The sequence below is a fragment of the Opisthocomus hoazin genome, chromosome 4, assembly GCF_030867145.1.
Source record: "Opisthocomus hoazin isolate bOpiHoa1 chromosome 4, bOpiHoa1.hap1, whole genome shotgun sequence".
Taxonomy (NCBI): domain Eukaryota; kingdom Metazoa; phylum Chordata; class Aves; order Opisthocomiformes; family Opisthocomidae; genus Opisthocomus; species Opisthocomus hoazin.
In genome coordinates this window covers 67,449,687-67,468,127 of record NC_134417.1, presented here as the reverse complement: position 1 = coordinate 67,468,127, position 18,441 = coordinate 67,449,687, and the positions used below count along the sequence as shown (strand labels likewise).

Sequence of the window (18,441 nt, the reverse complement as noted above, 5' to 3'; positions counted from 1 at the left end):
GGCAGGCTGCGCGCCTGCGTGAGCCCGAGCGCCGGGGGCGCGGGCCGACCCCCGCCCCGCCGCCGTCGGGGGCCGCCAGCCGGGGCTGGATCGGGGGGGGAGACACAGGCTGGGGCTGGCTCGTCGTCGGGATGCGCCGCCCACGGCGGAGGGGCCTCTGCCGTGGGGCTACCGGGAGCTGGCCGGGGTCCGCGGCTGCCCCCCCCGCCCCGCCTTTACGGGATGATGCTCAAAGAGGGTTTCCTGTTAATCACGGCGAAAACCGGGACGGGTCACTTAGCGAAAGTCCTCTCCCCCCTCGCCCTCGCCGTGCGGGGGTAGCGGGCGGGACGCGGAACATGGAGCCGGCGGCAGGTCCCGGTGCAGCCGAGCCGAGCACAGCCCGCTCAGCGATGTCCCCCGTCCCGTCCGGCCGCCTCCCGCGCTGGGTGCCCTTGGGTGCAGCGCCGGCGGCGCTGGGCGCAGCGAGGCACTGCCTGGGCTCCTGGGAGAGCCAGGGGGTGAGCGGCTGAAACCTCGGGCTAGTGCAGGGAGCCGGGTTTCGGAAAGCACCGTCACTTGTCTTACTCTGTAGACATCAAACCCAGGCAACACGGCATCATCTGGGGGAGGAGGGGGTGAGCAGCAATCAGAACGCTTTCCCTCTCTAATCTATTAGAGCCATTACATTAATTAGTGCTTACTCCAGATTTAATACAGTGAGAGAGATAAGACTGGCTGCAAATTAGGTGTGCTGTCTATAGACAGCAATAAACTAGTCTGATCTCCCGTTGTTCTTCTCCACTCCCATTACAGCACGCGTGTTGGGCCTCAGTCCTTCAGGCGGGAGCTGTCATCGATGGGATTTTGATACAGGGCCCTGGAAATCTGTGGCCTGCAGGAAAGGAGCCGCAGTCCGCGCGGGCTGTAAGGAGGAGGAACTTCATAGCACCCAGATTATTTCAGGAACTGACTTTCTCTCCATGGCTTCTCTGCTTTTCTTCTATCATGGAGGATTACGACCTAGTTTTCTGACATAATCTTATTTTTCATAAAGGCAAGAATGAGGAGCAAATTCAACCCCCACCACACCCAGGTGGCTTCTGGGAGCATATGAATGGCACCTCTCTCCCCCTGTAACAGCACTTCCTTTTTTTCAGAATCTCTGGTTGCCAAAGCATAAGTGGGTGCTTTAGTGACAAGAAAATAAACACTGGTACAGTTTGAGGCATCACCATGGGACACATCTGTCACGTTTTAAAATCTTATAGCTATAACTGTTAGTAACAGGTGTCCTTGGGTTTAGGGGTTTTGTTAAGCTTGCTAAGCACAGCTACTATAATAAAGCTTAGATCCTTCTTGTAGGGGAAAAAAAACCAAAACATAACATACATTTTCTATTTCCAGAAAAAAAATCAGAAGGCTGTCTTTATAATATTAGGAAACTCTCAAGTGATTTTAATATGACTAGACGGATGTCCTTTAGTTTTCATCAGATTTTTGTTGGAATTGCAAAGAAAGTCATTGAAATACCACTTCAAACAGTAGCAGCAAAACAAATGCTGTCATGCAAATAACATTTTCCATATTTTCCATTTCCTCTGTGCATGCACACACACAAATCAGAGTTTGAGCTAAACCCAGCTGTCAATCAATGCTGTAGCACAGCGCAGTATGCGTTCAGCTGCTCCTCTGATGTAACAGGAAAGAAGTTCACTTAGATTAGGTAAGTATCTGTAAAGACATATGAACTAGAGTGAAAGTTAAGATAGTAAGTGGTAGAAAGTCCTTTACTAACTGCAATCAGCAGAGTTAATCACGCCAGCAGCCAGCTCACTGCAGGCTTTCCGCTACAGGGTTATCAACACCAAGCTGCAGCTGTCCTTCCCACCCTAACCACGCTGACCCTGCGCCAGGGCCCACCCACAGCTCACTCCCGCACCCGTCGCCTGCCACCGCCACACCACACGCTCTCTGCCTCTCTGCACCGCAATGCTTCTGTTCCCACCAACAGCCTTGGCCCCGGCCTGCCAGCTCCTTCCACCTGTTCTCACTGGTCCGGGACCAGCAGCTGCCAGTGTAGATTACGGGGGTGTGGAAATTGCATACCAACAGCTGGGAAGGGGAGGAGGGGGATAATAGCCAGAGGGATGGGGAAGAGGAACTGATTTCAGTGAACTTGCTAAAATACAACACATACAAACCCTGAGAGCTCTAGAGGAGAAAGATGTAAGTCTTATGTACTTCTGGCAGCTGCATACATCTGGTGAGTGGGGAGAAGAGGAAAAAGCATTGTCTTTAAGGGTAGAAGGAGGAACCAGCAACTGCCTACACAGGCCTTTGAAGCGCCAGATAAGGACTCGTACAGGCCCGTTCTAATCGCTGCTTCCAGGCCTGCAGCCCTGCTCACTGTAAGGGGTGGTGGATTCTGCCTCTGCTGGCATTGTCGGAAAGCGGCTGCTGGCATCAGAGATGCTAGGTGCTGTACAAACATGTGGTGAGGGACCACCCTGTTCCAAAGATGTTAGCCCCCCGTTTGTAATCTAGACCTCGAAAATGTCTGCAGCCACAGCAGAAGGATGGCCTGAGTCCTGTTTGCGTTTTCTGAACCCATCGCTTCTCTTACCGACCGTGCCCTGTCCTCAACACCTGTCGTAACTCCATGACTCCGGAGACGCTTTGTGCAGGCCAGGCGTGGCATCCCTCTCTCACAGAGCCGCGATTCTGCTTCCCAGACGTACCTACCGACAGACATTTCTGTGCCTGCCATTGACAGCCTGGCCGCCTGCTGTGACACCTGACCCGAGAGCTGTTCTTTTCCCTCTCTACGTTTTAGTCCAGTCCGTCCATAGTTGCAAGTGTGCATGTATTGAGGAGCGTGCCCACGCAAACCAGCTGCCTCGGCCGCTGGGCAGAGGAGCGCAGAGCCCAGGGTCGCCAGTGGCAGACGCGAGCGGGAACCATCGCCCGGCCAGGAGAAGCAGGCGGCGGCGGCAGGGGAAGAAAGACCTGGCCGCGGGGCCGAAACACCTGTTTGCCCCGCAGAGCGGTGGCGGGGAGGGAGAGGAGGGGGGAGGCCGGCCCGGGAGGGCGGCTGCGGACCCCCGCTCCCGCAGCCGGCTGCCCTGCGGGGGGCTGGGGCGATGCAGCGGGGCCCAGCGTCCTGCCCGGGCCGGGCCGGCCGGACCCTCCCTGTCAACGCCCCGGCGCCCCGGCCGCGGGGCCGGCCCGGGCGGCGGGATGTAATCCGGTTAGGGGGGATTAGGGTGGCGGTTTAAAGGCCGGAGCGGCGGGGGGAAGGGGAGCCAGGAGCGGCGGGGAGGAAGCGGCGGTCGGCGAGCAGCGGGGCAACCCGGCCGACAGCGTGAGTGAGCCCGGGGGCGGGCCGGGGGCGGCCGCCCCGCCGCCCCGCCGCCCCGCGCCCGCCCGGGGGCTCCGGCCCCGGCGCCCTGGCTGCCCAGAGGTAACCTTTTGTCCTCCCTCCTCCCCTCCCTCCGCGCTTTGGCAGTGCAGACGATGCCAGCCATCAACATCGAGGACCTGAGCGAGAAGGACAAACTGAAAATGGAAGTGGAGCAGCTCCGGAAAGAAGTGAAGCTGGAGAGGCAGCCGGTGAGTGGCCGTGGAGAAGGGGCCCGGGGCCGCCCGGCCGCCCGAGCGGGGTTCTCCCGTTACTCCCTGGGCGGGGTTGCGGGGGCCGACGCGGCGGCCGGGGGCACGTCGGGCGGGCGGGCGGCGGGGCCGGGTGCGGCAGCCCAGCGCGGAGCGGGAGCGGCCCGGCCCGGCCCGGCCCGGCCCGCCGCGGCGGGCCCGGCGGAGGCGCGGGCAGCGGGGCTTCGGGAGCCGCGCTGCCGGAGAGCCCCGGGTCTTCTGGGACGACCGCAGTTTGCACCGGCGGGTCCTGCCCACCCCCTTCGGGGCAGGGACCGGGGACGGCGCCGGCGCCATGCCGCCGCTAGCTCCGGCTGTTCCCGGTGCGTGTGGCACCCCTCGGCTTCCCCTCCCTCGGGAGTCCCGGGTGCCCGGTGCCAGCGCAAGGCAGCCTTGCCCGGCGAGGGAGGGGCGCGGCGAGCCCAGCTCCCCTCCCCTGCCCAACGCGTTGGGTCCCGCCAGCGCCCGGGGAGGGGGGTGTGCCGGCGGGGAGCCCGGCTGCCGCACCGCTCCCCGTCCCGTCCCGTCGGGGCGCGCACCGCACCCGGCCGGGCTGCGGGAGGGGCCGCACGGCCACGGCCGCCCCCCGCCCGGGCACGGAGCAGCCGACGGGCTGCTGCTGCGGAGCCGTGGTCCGTCCAGCCCTGGCCCGTGGAAGCGTTGTGCTTCTGAGCATTCACACCGATGGTTCCTTTCTGCGGGCGAAGCAGTTTCCAGTGAAATTTTTGTATTTTTGCACATTTTCCGTAGATGAAGAACGTGCAGAACTGATGTTGCTCCACGATAAAACTAATACATTTTTCTTTTTCATTCTGCATGCCAGCAGAAGCAAACCACATCTAAATAAACGCTTCGAGTTAGGCCTAAAAATACATTTTAGTTAGGACTAAAAATACATTTATATGTGGGAATCAGTGGCGTTCATCACGTTAATTACATTGCACGTCTAGGTGTTTAGCCCAGAAAGTAAGAAAGCCACAGTTATGTTTTAGCTGTCGGTTAGTTATCAGTGATTGTAGATGTTACGGTATAGTGTGAAGCTCCAGCAGTATGGAGGGTCCCGCATCCAAGTGCTATAGATACCTATATCATCCATCAAAGAGTTCCCAAGCAACTAAAATATACACTGTAGGGTGTATAGATTTTGATTTTCATAATAATAATAATTTAAAATTCTTGCCTAAATATTGGGAGTAAGCCAAAAGCCTGATCGCTTTAGGGAAATAGATATTTTCAAATCACCTGTAGTAAAGCACAGACAACATCCTCAATCTAACCAGTGCTTTATAAAAGAAGTTTGACTGTAAGAACGAAATCAGTGTTGTAGTTGTCACAGCCCCTTGGTACCTGTATGGGTGTTACAGGGAGAGGGAAACGCAGAAGCCACCCTTCTGTTGTCACCAAAAGTAGAAATGTTTGGCCAAAGTTTTCTTCACCCTTTCCTATACCTTTACAGCACAAAGAGGAGATACCGTTTTGAATGATTTTTTGCATGAATGAAAACGCCTGAATGTGTGTTCAAGCAGACATTTTTTTCTTATATGTGAAAAAGACCCTGATAGCGCTGAGTGAAGTGAAACAAACCCCAGTCCTACGTATACTTTGGAGCACAACTTTACTATGGCGTAAGTTGTCCCAATTTGAATGAACAGGATTTGCGAGGCACAGAAGAGCAAGGCATGTGTAATGGGCTTTGCAGGTCCAAATTTTCTTTGCTGTAAGGCAGCTAGAGATTGTTAGACCTTGCTTTCTGCACTGCTTAACTGGGAATTAACTCTGAATTCTTTCTGATGGCTTAAAGCTTAATTTTGCACAGGCCTTTTCTGTTGGCCTGTGATACAGGAGGTAAATTCATCGGTTCTCTTGTCACAATTTTACCTATGGAGTAAAATATAATTAACAAAGAAGGCAAGGGACCTTAAAATTAGAAATACTAGTCATCTAGTGGCCTGGCCAACAGCTGGTTCCTGCTGCTGACTCTGCTGCACTGCTGTGGCTCTGCAGGGATTGCGAGTAGGAAGGGAGGGGGTGGGGACAGAGCTGAGAGTGTGACCTCAGCCATGTCAGGTATTCAAGCACCTAAGGACAGTTCCTGCTGACATAGGGAAGGGAAACTAGAGATGTAAGTGGACGAGGAGCCTCTGGAGCTGATGGGGCCTGCTTGTGCACCCTCAGGCTCCGCAGACACTGTTACTGCAGGTGCTGCATGTGCCTCTGTCTCCGTGATCACAAACTAAACCCATTTCTTCAAACGCAGGTTCTGTGCAGGCGTACCAACATCAGTGCTAGTTTGCTATGAATGTCATGCTAAGTGTCATGCATGTTATGTTCTCTCTTAGCACAACAGGCTGTTCTATTAACCGTTGTTCGAAATAACCCCAGGTAACCTGTAAGTAAATTGGCTTTCCTAGTCAGGTCTTTACTCCCATTCAAGATGCATGGCTGCTGTAATAGGACTGCCAGGTGAGAACTTGTGTTACCACTGAAAAATCATTACTGCATGTTTTGTTTGAGAAAAACACGTAAAGTCATAAATATGTCGAAATTGAATTGAAAGTTACTGATCCTGAACCCAGTAAGTCATGCTGATGCCAAGGGAGAGTGTGATCTGCAGCTTAATAAAACTATATTGCCTAACTGAAAAAAAAAAAGCGCCAGTTTAACTATGCAGCAACTGCTGTTCCCAGCAGCGTTACACATTCCCAGCGATGCTCACGTGTTCTGTGTGAGTATCGGGCTGTGAAAAGAGTGCGAAGGAAGCCGAGTCTGCACATGCTTAGTGCTGGCTCTGTGGTCAGATCGTTTACATTTGGTGGGAAGGTCAGTAAGGGAACGGAGGACGTGGATTCCCTGGTTCGCTGTTCTGGTGAGCTCCAGCTGTAACGCAGCCACTTCTCTCTTCTTTCACTTGAGGTGTCCAAGTGCTCCGAGGAGATCAAGAACTACATCGAGGAGCGCTCGGGCGAGGATCCGCTGGTGAAGGGGGTTCCCGAGGACAAGAACCCCTTCAAGGAGAAGGGAGGCTGTGTCATCGCGTAGGGAGACGCACCAGCGCCTGCCCGCGGGGCAGATGCTCTCCTCGCACCCGTAGGGAGTCACTAGTGTGTCCCACCGCCGCCGGTCCTTCTTGAACGAGCACAGGAGCGGATTTCTTGGTTTTCTTCTTTTTTTTTTCTTACAAAAATAAAGAAACCAACCCGACAGCAGCCGAGACCCGCGTGGGTCGCTGTCCCCCCCCTCCCTCCCGGGGCCGGGCCGGGCCGGGCCGGCTCCTTTCGCTTCGCGGCGCCCGCTGTCGCCACCCGTTTATCGGTCGCTTCGTGGCTGTTCGTTGGCATTAAAGAAAAGCTGCCCGTAACCGGAGAGCCTGCCGTGGCTTGCTGCGGGGGAGAGGAGCTGGAGGAGGGACGGGACGGGGCGGTGCAGGCGCCGCCGGGGCCATCCGCACCAGCCCTTAAAGCTCGCCGGGCCGGGCCGCGGCCTTCGCCCTTGGCGGAGCGGGGCAGGCCGGGCCGCGGCTGCCATGGCGCTGCGCGGGGCTGAGCGCTGGGCGCGCCTGGCCTCGGCCCTGCGCGGCGGCGGGGCCCCGGGGCGCGGCGGCAGCTGCTGGCAGCGGGACGGCGGCCGCGCCGGTGACTCGCCGCAGCACCGCGACTTGCGGGCGGCCCTCAGGAAGGTACCGGGCGGAGGGGCGGGGGGGGGGGGCTGTCCCGGGACACCCGGCCGCGCCGCCCCGTGCGGGGACAGCAGCCGAGGCGAGGCCACCGCGCCGCCCGGAGCGGCTCGGGATGCCTCTGGAGAAGCGAACGTCCCCCTTGGCAGCATCAGAAACGAAACCATGTGCTCCCCGCACACCGCGCTGCCGGGCCCTGCGCTGCCCCGGCGGAGCGGGGGGGCCCGGGCTCCCTCCCGCAGGGCTGAGGTCCGTTTGCGGGTCCGGGCGCAGGAAAAGGCGACGCAGAGCCCGCTTGGCACCGCGCCGTTGCTAGGAGGGGAGCGGCGGGAGGTGCCCGTCGAGCTGAGTCCTAAATCAAATCATGGCTGGTGAGGCGACAGGTAAACTGAATGACAGTCACAGAATCACAGAATGTTGGGGGTTGGAAGGGACCTCTGTGGGTCATCTAGTCCAACCGCCCCAATCTGCAAGCCGTGGTGGTGTGGGTGGCCCCCCCTGTGTCCCCAGCGGTGAGGTCAGTGTCACCCGCGGAAGGCTGCGGTGGCATCCAGCGCAACCCGTCAACACTATGTGATTACGGGGTTTGGAGGTGGAAAGCCCTGGCGTGGGGCTCACCGGGGCCGGCTGTGGGCGAAACAAGCCCGCCTTGAAACCAGGAACCGGCGAGAAAAGCGCTGAAGGTGAAATGACTGATCCAATGAGCGCACCTGCTACGAGGAGTAAGCAGGACTCCGGTGGCAGCCACGCAGGGACCGGCAGGACACGCGTTCGGAGGTCGGCTGCGTGGGGTGTGAGGGCTGGTCCCCGGTTTACCTGCCGCCGCCAAGCGTACAGCTCCTGGCTGGGGGTGCCGTGCTCGGCCGTGGCCTTTTGGAACGGTACGCGCTGGATCGCCAGGTGTGAAACTCATTGGTGTGAGTTGGGAGCTGTGCTGTCGTACCTTTGATAGGTGCTTTTTAAAATGATTGTAGGAATCTTACATTTGAAATTTTTCCAAATTTCACCACGTTCTCAGTCCACTGTGGCCAAAAGATGGTGGAGCTACTTCTGAGTCATGTGATTTTCACTACATTTTTTTGTTTGTTAGGAATTAACTTTCACACTTCTAGCATTAAAACAAGATATCCCAAAGGCCATTTAATTAATCAAGTTTTCCAACACGAATATGAGGCCTGTTATCATTGAGCTTTAGCAGTTGTGGGTTCTGCTTCTGTGTTATAAAAAACCTGAGCAGTAAGGAAGAGAGATGCACGACCAGTCTGTTTCCTAAGAAACTGGTTTCGTTAGTCTAAATTCCTGGACCTTCTGCAAAGCAGAAATAAGGTGTCAGAGAAAGAATCAGTAGAAGAAGTTGGAAATGAATCCTCCTGCCTCACCTGGATTAATAGTGCAGGATTTTGTAGCCAGTACCATAGTGTCAAATTAGTGCTGATCCCACCTGGAGGGAGCCTTCACTCCGTGTATCTGCAGAGACATCTGCCCAATGAACTTGTTCCCGGTGACCTGGCACTACGACTGCATTAGTGAAAAAGCAACGTCCTCCTGAAATAGAGACAATGAGGCCAGACCTTTCGAAGGCAGCAATCTGGAAGATTTTAAAAGTCCTGCTTTGTCATGGCGATGTCAAGCCACACATTGTTTTGTATCTCAGGTGTTTGCTGATGTGTATTTACCGAGGGATCAGATGAGAAGGGAGGTGGGGAAAGTGGCTGTAATTAATGGCTGCTGGCGCATTGTTTGTTGCTCTGCTGTGTGACACAATGCATTTTTTTTTTTTACAAATAATTTTTTTTTTTTTCCCCACTCTTGTTTTTATTCCCCCTGTGCCTGTTGAAGTGCGGCTCACGGTATGCCCTGCCTTGCTGGGTTTAGTGCAGGTAATTTCATCATGGTCTAAGAGGGAATGTGATGCTACATTATCACATAAATCCCTGTGATAAATATATTGTAGAAGAAATTACAGTAAGCAACATAAACCCAATGTTGTCATTGCCCTGTATGTTACAAAATGTGTATCTAGCATTTATTTTAGATTTTATCTGGTCATACAGAATAAAAAAAAAAAAATCACTGGTTTATGTTAAATCCAGTTGTTCATTCCAGAGCTTTTAGTAATCAATGTTTATTTTTGCTTTAGTTAAACCTATCCCCAGGGACTTCAGGATAAAATGAAAAGTAAAGTCTTTGGGAGAGGATGACCACTCGGGATCTGTAACACATTTGAAGTGTACTTGTGTAATTTGGGGTGCTCCTTCCTCTAGCAAAATCCAGGTGCAACTACCAGAGAAATCGGAGAAATGAGCAGTGTAATTCCATGAGTGAAAACTGATATTTTTTTTGTCTCTATTAATTTTATTTTTTAATCTATTAAATTAATGTATTTTAAATGATCTGTAGTTTTCCAATTGTTCTGAGCAGGATGAGGAAGAGACTCTTATAATTCCAGGGGGCTGTTTTTAGCAAGGGTATTGAAATAAGCTTGTGAGTGGTTTCCTTTAGAACTTTATAGGTCACCACCCTTCCTCTTGGAAATCGAAAACGTAACTTTTCCTTAACCTGTTGAACAATGGCTGCAGTGCAGTGGTATCCTACAGCTTACTGCAGTAATTAAATTGTAACTGACGTGAAGGAAAAAGATTTAACCTCCTGTGTCTGTATGCATAACATATAGGATATATACATGCTGTCCATTTTTCCTCTAGCATTAGTAGTAAGAAGCTTTGGGAAGTAGGTTTGAAAAGGATTGGCATGTGTTTTGCTGGAGTTGCATCTAATGTAAATGAGATTTCATTTTACATCCAGTGGTGACTTGGACTAGTTACGCTGTGTTACATTTCTGTAGGATAAGGGAGATTTCCCCTGTGACAGTGAGACTCTGCCAAAGGACACTGCTAGCTTATTTGCCACTCCTGGCTTGTGTGTCATGAGTTTCTCTTTATGAATATATATGTTTGTACAAGAATTAAAGCCTCTTCATATTAGAGCATGCAGGATATGAATTAAATATTGATATTCACTGTAACTTTCCAGTAAAATTACAGTAAATTTCCTGTCAAAAGAATATGGTCTTTTTGACCTGCAAAATACCGAAGCTTGACCACCATTGCCACTGGAGCACCTTGGGTGGAGTTGGTTTATTTGTCTTTGTAGCAAATCATAAAACCCAGTAACAGAACAGCAAAGTAGCAGGTTGCTGGTATTACAAGTAAATCACTTTATTAGTTAGTTTCTCACTAAACTGGGAGGGAGAAAAGACGCAGCTGAATCTCCAAAATACATGACTTGCATCTGTAATTTTAGAGCCTTGCTTATTGTAGAATCATAGAATGGTTTGGGTCGGAAAGGACCTTAAAGCTCACCTAGTTCCAACCCACCTGCTATGGGCAGGGTCACCTGCCCCTAGACCAGGTTGCTGAAAGCCCCATCCAACCTGGCCTTCACGAGGTTCGCATGGGCCCACCTCTCAAGCCTGTCCAGATCCCTCTGGATGGCCTCCCTTCCCTCCAGTGTGTTGAGCGCACTGCCCAGGTTGGTGTCATTACCACCAAAAATTATTGGTGGTAATTTTACAGAGAGGAAATTTTCATAATTTTTTTTTTTTTTTTTAATTGGAAGGGGCAGCTGGGATGTATCACTGTAATAAGAGGAACCATCCAGTACATTCACTAGTGCCCTAACAAGAGTTGCTTTTAAATCAGTTTAGGAGAGTAGGAGAGGAAAACAAAAAGAGCTTCAGCACAGTCAAGCAAGCTCTGTAAAAGGCTTTTTCTGATAATCAGAAAAACATCACTTAATGTACAAATGGTTCATTGTGTAGCAAAAATGTAATAAAGGCAATTTTGTGAGCAATGCTCTTATTTGTTACTCAGTGTCAGAGTAGTGCATACATCTGAGATTGCAGCTGCTGTGTTCAAACATTGGGGTTTTTTCTTCTCCCATATTCACGTTAGAGCAAATTGCCTCTGCATCTAGTTAGACTTCTCAGTGAGCATCTTCCAGCAGGAGAGCTGGGCCTAAGGGACATTTTTGTGGTTCGGGTCTAGCTATTATATTCCTTTATCATTATCATACCTGATTGGCTTAGGCAATACAGTTACACACTTCTGACAACTAAAACTGTGTCTTAAGAAGCAGTTTATGACTAAGCAAACATCTGAGGTTTATATAGCTTTTGCCATGACTGTTCAGAGAATGTAACTTTGCTTAAATCTTTTTAGGTCACATGTGCTTGGAAATGTGCAATTAAATCTCCCCCCCTGCCCGTGTGCCCATACTAATGAATGTGACATCTCTCAGCCAGGCGTCAGGGTGCTCTGAGAGCTGGTCTGTGTTTCAGCTTGCCTAGCTCTTGACTTTGATTTTCTGGGAGAATTTTTTTTTTTTCCTGTTTGGGCTCAGAGGGAGAGTGAAAGCCTACATCCAGCTCCAGTCCTTGAAGATCAAGTTTGATACACAAATGCTGATAGATTATAGAAGAAGTCTTCCAAGATACTTGGTGTGCTTCTTAAAATTATTTGCTGTCATGCAGCCAGGCTTGTGCATCTAGGCATCAATTGTTACATTTTCAGCATCCTTTAGGAGCTGAAGATCCCTGGTCGGTAGCCCTGGTAGCACCACCTGAGCTGCATGTTCTCTCAGACAGATTTCAATGACTAGTTTTTAACTTGTCACAAAAAACCCTAGAGCGTTAGTTTCTCTTTAGGAATAAGTCAGGGCAAACTTAATAATTTTAAGTATTTGCAGTAGTGCCATTGTATCTGCAATCTGCAATTTTATATACGGCAGCCTTCAAAATATGCCATGTAAAATTTGTTGGGCAAACTGGTGTGGGTGGCATGCTGCGTTCCTGAAGGTGCCAGAGGTGTCTGAGACAGTGAGGCGCAGAGAGCCTAAGGGCAAGAGAGTAGCGACCTGAAGCCGCTCTTTCGTGGGATGTTCTGCTCCTTGCCTGTGCCATGTGCCAGGCCAGCTGGGGAGAATGTGCTCCGTGAAAGCTAAAGGACTGGAAGGCTGGAGCATGGAGTGTGTTCTCGTGTGCTCTTCACAATGCCTACTGGTGCCTGGTCTGTGGCACTGCTGCAGAACCGGCAGGATTTTGTCTGTGGTCAGGAGCCTTCGTTCCCCTCTGTCGACATCCCCCGAGACCACTGTGGGCAGGAGGCCGAATTGGAGAAGCGCTGGAGTGATCGAGGGCAGAGCTGCTCTTCAGGAAGGTTTGGGAGGGTTTCTCAGGAGCGGGTCCTCCCAGCCCCATTGCTGCGAGTACTGCTGTTAGGAGTGTGCAGTGGGATTAGCGCAGTGGTGTATGTTGTGGTTGCATTTTCAAAGGCAGAAAAGGAAATTAGAAACTCTTGAGAAGAAACCAAACTTTCCTGGGGAAGCTGATAGAATCCTGGAGAAAAATCACCTCATTTGGAGAGAAAAGTGGAATGTTTTATTTCAGCTTGGCTTTCTCCCAGCCACAAAAAACAAACAAAAAAAAGGAAAGCAGAAGGAACTGGAGCGTGCTGAATAAAAATGTTTCGCATGATGCTGGAGCAACGCAGTAAGTAGATCCTCTGTAAGCTTCTTGTGGTTCAGATGACAGTCCAAGTCTTTAGCTGATGATTCAGTACTATGAACTATCAGACCTTCAGTGAGGTCAGCTGTTCTAATCCGTGAGGATACCCCAAACTTACCGGGTATTTGGCTGATATGGTGATGAGCAGAGGCTAAGTGTCAGCACATATATGAACTAGCATAAGCTGTGGGTCTCTGGTGAGTTTCCATCTGCAGTTTGGCGTGTGCAGAGCCATTCTTTGAAGAGCTCTAGAGAATATTTTTTCCTCTTGCAGTAGCACAAGACAAAGAAGACGTGAGGGCAGCAACAGAGTTAGGATCAGTTCCTAGGACTGAATATTTTCTGTTTTATCTAAAGGATTCAGTCATGATGTGGGCCTCTTGGATGCAGTCAGTAAACCATGTCTTATGTCCAGGACTGCTTCTCTGGGTACAGATGTGACAGCACAGATATTCCTGTCTGAACGTGGCCCACTGATGCACCGGGAAGTCCTAGAAGTATGACAGGAGACTCTGGTTGCCACTTGTAGTTCTGGTTGGTGAAAAAGCAGCAATGAACATTGGAAGCTCTGCTAATAGAGATGTCTCGAGGAAGGAAATCGATCTATCCAGACAAATGGTATAGCCCAGACAGCACTTGATACAACATTGCTTAACCAAGCCGATCTGTCCACCGTTACCCAATTGTCAGGTTGCACTTCTGCCTAGGTAGTACATAAAGTCCTGAACCCTCTGATGGGGAGCAGTGTGTGGGTGGCAAAGATGGATGAACTCTGGAGGTAAATGCCTTTGAAGTTGGATCCCATCATATAATTCCATGATGTCCTAGTACGTTGCAGCAGAGAGGTGGCCTGGGATGGCATGGGCCACAGTGAGGTAACTTGTTTTGTTTGTGCAGGGATGTAACCCAGAGTTGAAAGCAGGATCCAAACCCCAACATCCCAGCTTCTGGTGGGCATTACCCTATACCTCAGCTCAGCATCTCCATGTTGGAAAGTATGAGTTGCAGGGGCAAAAAATAATGCTTCACTTGCCTAGATCCGCATCACTTTCACAACTGGTAACAGGTAGCCAGAGCTCCCAGCCATCCCAAAGGCTTGTCTGAGGTCAGCACCTAGATTGACATGGCACACAGTTTTGCTTTTGAAGGACCCTGGCTTGAATACATCTGCCCTAGATCCTAGGAATAGCCATGCCCTTGGTACTCACTTTTCTCGCTAATTCAGGGTTGCCTGTATGCCAGGACAAAAAAAAAAAAAAAAAAAAATCTTTGCCTATTATATTGTGAAAGTGTGTGTTTGTGCTCATTCTGGTTCCTTCTGGGATGAGCCCTCCAGCTGAAGGTCAAGTTGATTAGAACAGTCCCATGTGGGAGTTTTTAGATATGTCGTAATTTGTGGGTGTGTGTGAAGATTAGTGATAAGATTAAAATTGTGAAATCCTGTATTCTGGGGGAGTTAGTGCTGTGGACAGCCTCACGAAGCACCTGGAGAGGTTGGTTTGTGACTGAATACAAAGAATCACGCTTCTTATGAACAGAATTTGGGATTGCTGTGGGTGAGTCTGAACCCTGTCAATTGATGGCTGGTTGGAGGTGGAAAACGGGATTTCTTTGACCTATTTTCTCCCCCACAATGTCACCATGTGCACACGTGGTTCTTGTCCAAGAAGAACACAGGGCCCTGCATGGTTTAAAACCGATGGTGTTGAGTTTCAGGTGAGAAATGCTCTTTTGATGGCATCTACCTTTGCCCATTGTGGTGTGGTTCAATGGAAGATGCAGTAGATACTACCGATGGAGACGTAGCTTGAGTAAAATACAATCTGCATGTGCTCGAAGGAGAGAAAGTAAGAAATTCCATGGAACTAAGCACAGAACTGATTGCCTGGTCTCGGGAGGCCTTGCAAATGTGTTCCTATCCTTCTCTGCTGGAGAACAGATTTCAGTATGCTAGCTGCAGTTCTTGGAGACCAGAGAAGAAAGCAATTTTGGGATCCTCCCTTCTCTGCCATTTTTGTGGATAGGGCAGTTGAAGGGGGTGGTGGTTGGGAGTGTGCAGAGACTGCCAAGACACTCAGGTCTGTACAGGAGGGATTTGCTACTGCAGCTGCCCTGGGAAGAAGGGTATAGGGAGGGAGAAGGGGTTGGCTAGGATCTTGTGGGTTCCTCCGCAGCTGGAGCTGGTCTTCCAGCAGCTCATTCCTGAAGAAAAGGTTAAGCTGGGCTCAGCTCCCAGGTCCTGGAGTGGACCTTTTATTTTCTTAGTGTGGTAATGGCATGTGCCCTCTGCTCCAGCAGTGAAGCTCCCAGATGCACGAGCAGCTGCGCAGGGTGGAGCACTCCCCGGCAGACTTGTAGGTTTTCAAGTTTTAGGTAAGCATTGGCAAAAACTTTGTGGTTGACTTGGGGTTTGGGTTTTTTTTTTTGTCTCATGAAGTAAAAACTGTAGCAGATATATGGGACCAAAAGATTTGCAGTATTCAAATTTCTGAACCAATAATCAGCTTTGCTGTATGTATTACGTATGTTGCGAGGAACTGTGTTGCAGTAAAAGGGAAGAAATGCAATGATTTGAACAGCAGCATGTCCAGTTACTGCCAAATGAATAGACCAGGCAAAATTGCAGAACACTCATAAAGTGCATGCTTTTTTTTTTTCTGAAAATCAAATTTTGTAAAAATAGATGAGGACAGGTACGTTTTATTATATCATGAGATGCTGCCAACTCTTAGTTATAGGGTTTTTTCTTCTGCTAATTTTTTTTTCCCATTGAGAAAGGGAAAATTTCATTTACTAACAGTTTGTTCCTGTATTTGCTGATCACTGCAGTCTTTGGTACCCAGTGCTGTAGCAGATTGCATGATTCCTTTATTGCCTGTGGCACGGCTTAATTGAAGGTACAAAAATGAATTGTGATGCTATAATTAATCAATTTTAAATGTGTGTTCCCATTTCAGCCATATATTTTCCAGCACTCGGGAAATTTTTCTGTTTTTCTCTTATATGAGTCTACTGAATACTGGTTTTAAATCGACTGGAAGCTTCTCTGGAAGCTTGGCTCTGGCCACAGCTATGTGCAGTCGCAGTGGAGAAACCCAGACGCGAGCCAAGGCTGTTCACCCTTGCTTTGCAGCAATGAACAGAGAAATATGCTAAAGATATCCCAACGTGCTATCTGGCCCTTTGAACTGGCTTTATAGTGCTGAGCTAAAATTACTTTTTTTTCCTTAATTCTTAATGTCTCGAGCTTACGTGACACCCACTGGGAAAGGGAAAAGGGGAAGCCAAACAACCTGAAATCTGTGTGTATTTACGTCTAAATGCACACATGCACAGAGCAGATTCAGGAGGGGTTGTAGGTAGTGTACCTGACATGGTTGATGTGTCTCTTTCTGTATTGTCAAATGCTTAGTATGTTTACAAGCAAAATAAAAGATCAGCAATGCAGTCTGTGGAAAAAGAGGGTGATTAGCATAAGTGCCTGTCACGGAGCCCATGCTCAGCTGGGTACTTCAGTGTGGTCCTAACCTTACCGCTGTGTAGTCCCACCAAGGCAAGGGGACCGGCAATGGTTTAAATAGTGTAAGTGGAACCATTATTTTGCTTTTCAATATCTGTTTAAGGTTTTTTAGGTCTGGAATGAAAAAAAGAGTAGTTGTATTTGACTTCACTTTCTTTTTTTCTTCTCAGTGATATCTTCTGGCTGTCTTGAAGTGTCGTTTTCGTCCAGCAGTCTTTTTCACCAGGCTGGTCGCATTTTTCTGTGCAGATGCCATGCAGAGTGGTTGGGTTCTGCACATGAAATGAAAGAAAAGTTGAGGAGACCAAAATGAACTGAAGGGCAAAGACAGCAGAGTGTGGTCTTCTGGATCTCCCCGCATCTGGACCTTTTCAAGGGGTGGGCATTCATAGCCATCCTGCTTGGTCTATGAGTGTCTAGCATGTTCTTCAAAGTTTGTGAATCAAGGACAAAGTTTTGAGAGTGACTTTCCTACCTTCTGTTTTTAAGTAATCCTGCAACCACTAATTTCTTGCTCAGAAGTGTTTGTTTAGTGTTCAAAAAGATGCTGTTAAGAACAGCCCATCCCACTGTTTAATACTATTTATTTACACAGGGCTTCTATGTGATTGCTTTTTAGTCCGTGCATTTCAGTCTATGCATCTCTCCTCTATGGGGTGTGCTTGGGGTGATATCAGTGAGCTTGTTTATAAGGGTTAAATCAATCACATTTCAGATTAAACCTGGTAGTCCTCAGTTATAATGGGGGAAGAATGTAATAAAAAGAGATGGAGAGTAAACAGTGATACAACTTGGGGGGCTTTTTTGCCTTCAAATGCAGTAAGGGCTCATAAAAAAAGACATGGATAGGTGTGGTAATTCTTCATTCATTTTAGGTTTTCACAGAGGAGAAACACGATTGAAAATTCTAAGTGGAGTAACAAAATGTTTGGAACAAATGTTTCCAGTAGTTGTAGAAAAATACGGAAAGAAATCAAAGCTGTTTTATTTCAGGCCTTTATGTGAAAATTTAAACCACACTCTCTAGATTCATTGCTACTAGCTGTAAAGTTCTAAGTTAGATGGATGCTTAAATGCTGTGGGTTTTTTCCTGCGGTTTCATCCATATTGTGTGCTGCACTCGCATTATTATTTAGTATTTTGGTGATGACTTGAATATATTGAGACTTTACAAGGATGTGCCATCTAAATTACAAGAAGATAACTCGTTGGTTTGTGGGTTGTGAAATGACTCCTACTGCTTTAAAAAGTTTAAGTCAAAATTACTTTATTTTTGTTCTGTGTTTTAATTATCCGGATATTCTGCTTTTAGGACTTTTTTTTTTCCTGCCAGATGTTTTTCACAGGGCCGTTAAATGGATGTCTTAACTTAAATTGAACCTTTTCAGTTCAACCCTGTATCCATGTGGAAAATGTTTTCTTGGCTTGCTCCCAGCAACAGTCTGATGACAGGTCAGAATACAGAAGTTTCCATATCATCATTGAGGCCCAGTCCCAAATCCAGTACTCACACAGGGCAAATTCTTCAGTGACAACTCTTGTAGACAGTCATTTCCCTGGGTGTTGTGTTGTACATATGGCTGGGTAGTCAAGTGTGAATGCAGAGTAAGAGGCACAGACTGTATCCGAATACCAAATTTTCAATGTTGTGGGCAAGAGGGAGACTTGCCTTCCTCATGCAAAGGGGAGACCTGTTTTGGCAGCATCTAGGATATTTGCTACCTTGACAGGACCCCTTGCATAGTGATGAGTCACTTTTTACACAGATCTCCTAGGTGAGTCCTAACCAACAAGAGCATGTATGTTTTTATAGGAGAAGGAGCGAGAGCTATCCCCCTTGTTTCAAGAAGTATTAAAAAAACCCATTCCCGGAAAACAGTCCTGCAAAACTTCCTGGAAATCTTCACCCTGTGGTGGTGATGCATCCTGAAAGAGGAAGCAGTAGGTTGCAACTTTGCTCTCTAGATCACTTCAGGCCTCAGGCAAGCTGGTAATACTGGATTTTGGTTTCCAGAAGAAAGTGCACTAAATAGCTTTGTATGAACAGGCAAGGTT

General features: G+C 49.3%; 2 protein-coding genes across 2 annotated transcripts in view; both read left to right on the top strand.

Moving 5' to 3' along the window:
- Positions 1-3,261: 3,261 nt before the first annotated feature.
- LOC142361055 (guanine nucleotide-binding protein G(I)/G(S)/G(O) subunit gamma-11) lies at positions 3,262-6,988 on the top strand. Its single transcript, XM_075417470.1, has 3 exons — positions 3,262-3,343; positions 3,488-3,591; positions 6,544-6,988. Exons 2-3 carry the CDS (start codon positions 3,496-3,498, stop codon positions 6,667-6,669), a joined length of 222 nt encoding a protein of 73 aa, XP_075273585.1. The 5' UTR covers positions 3,262-3,343; positions 3,488-3,495; the 3' UTR covers positions 6,670-6,988.
- Positions 6,989-7,153: 165 nt separating this feature from the next.
- Positions 7,154-18,441, top strand: part of LOC104330914 (putative acyl-CoA dehydrogenase 6) — a 93,653-nt gene continuing 82,365 nt past the window's right edge. Inside the window, exon 1 of the mRNA XM_075419327.1 lies at positions 7,154-7,306. Coding sequence (XP_075275442.1) covers positions 7,154-7,306 — 153 coding nt within the window. The remainder of the gene's footprint in view (positions 7,307-18,441) is intronic.

Bases quoted from the DNA above. Each gene is read 5' to 3' on its own strand.
- LOC142361055 (XM_075417470.1), top strand. From the start codon at position 3,496: ATGCCAGCCATCAACATCGAGGACCTGAGCGAGAAGGACAAACTGAAA. The intron at 3,592-6,543 runs GTGAGTGGCCGT...CTTTCACTTGAG, and splicing joins TGAAGCTGGAGAGGCAGCCG to GTGTCCAAGTGCTCCGAGGA.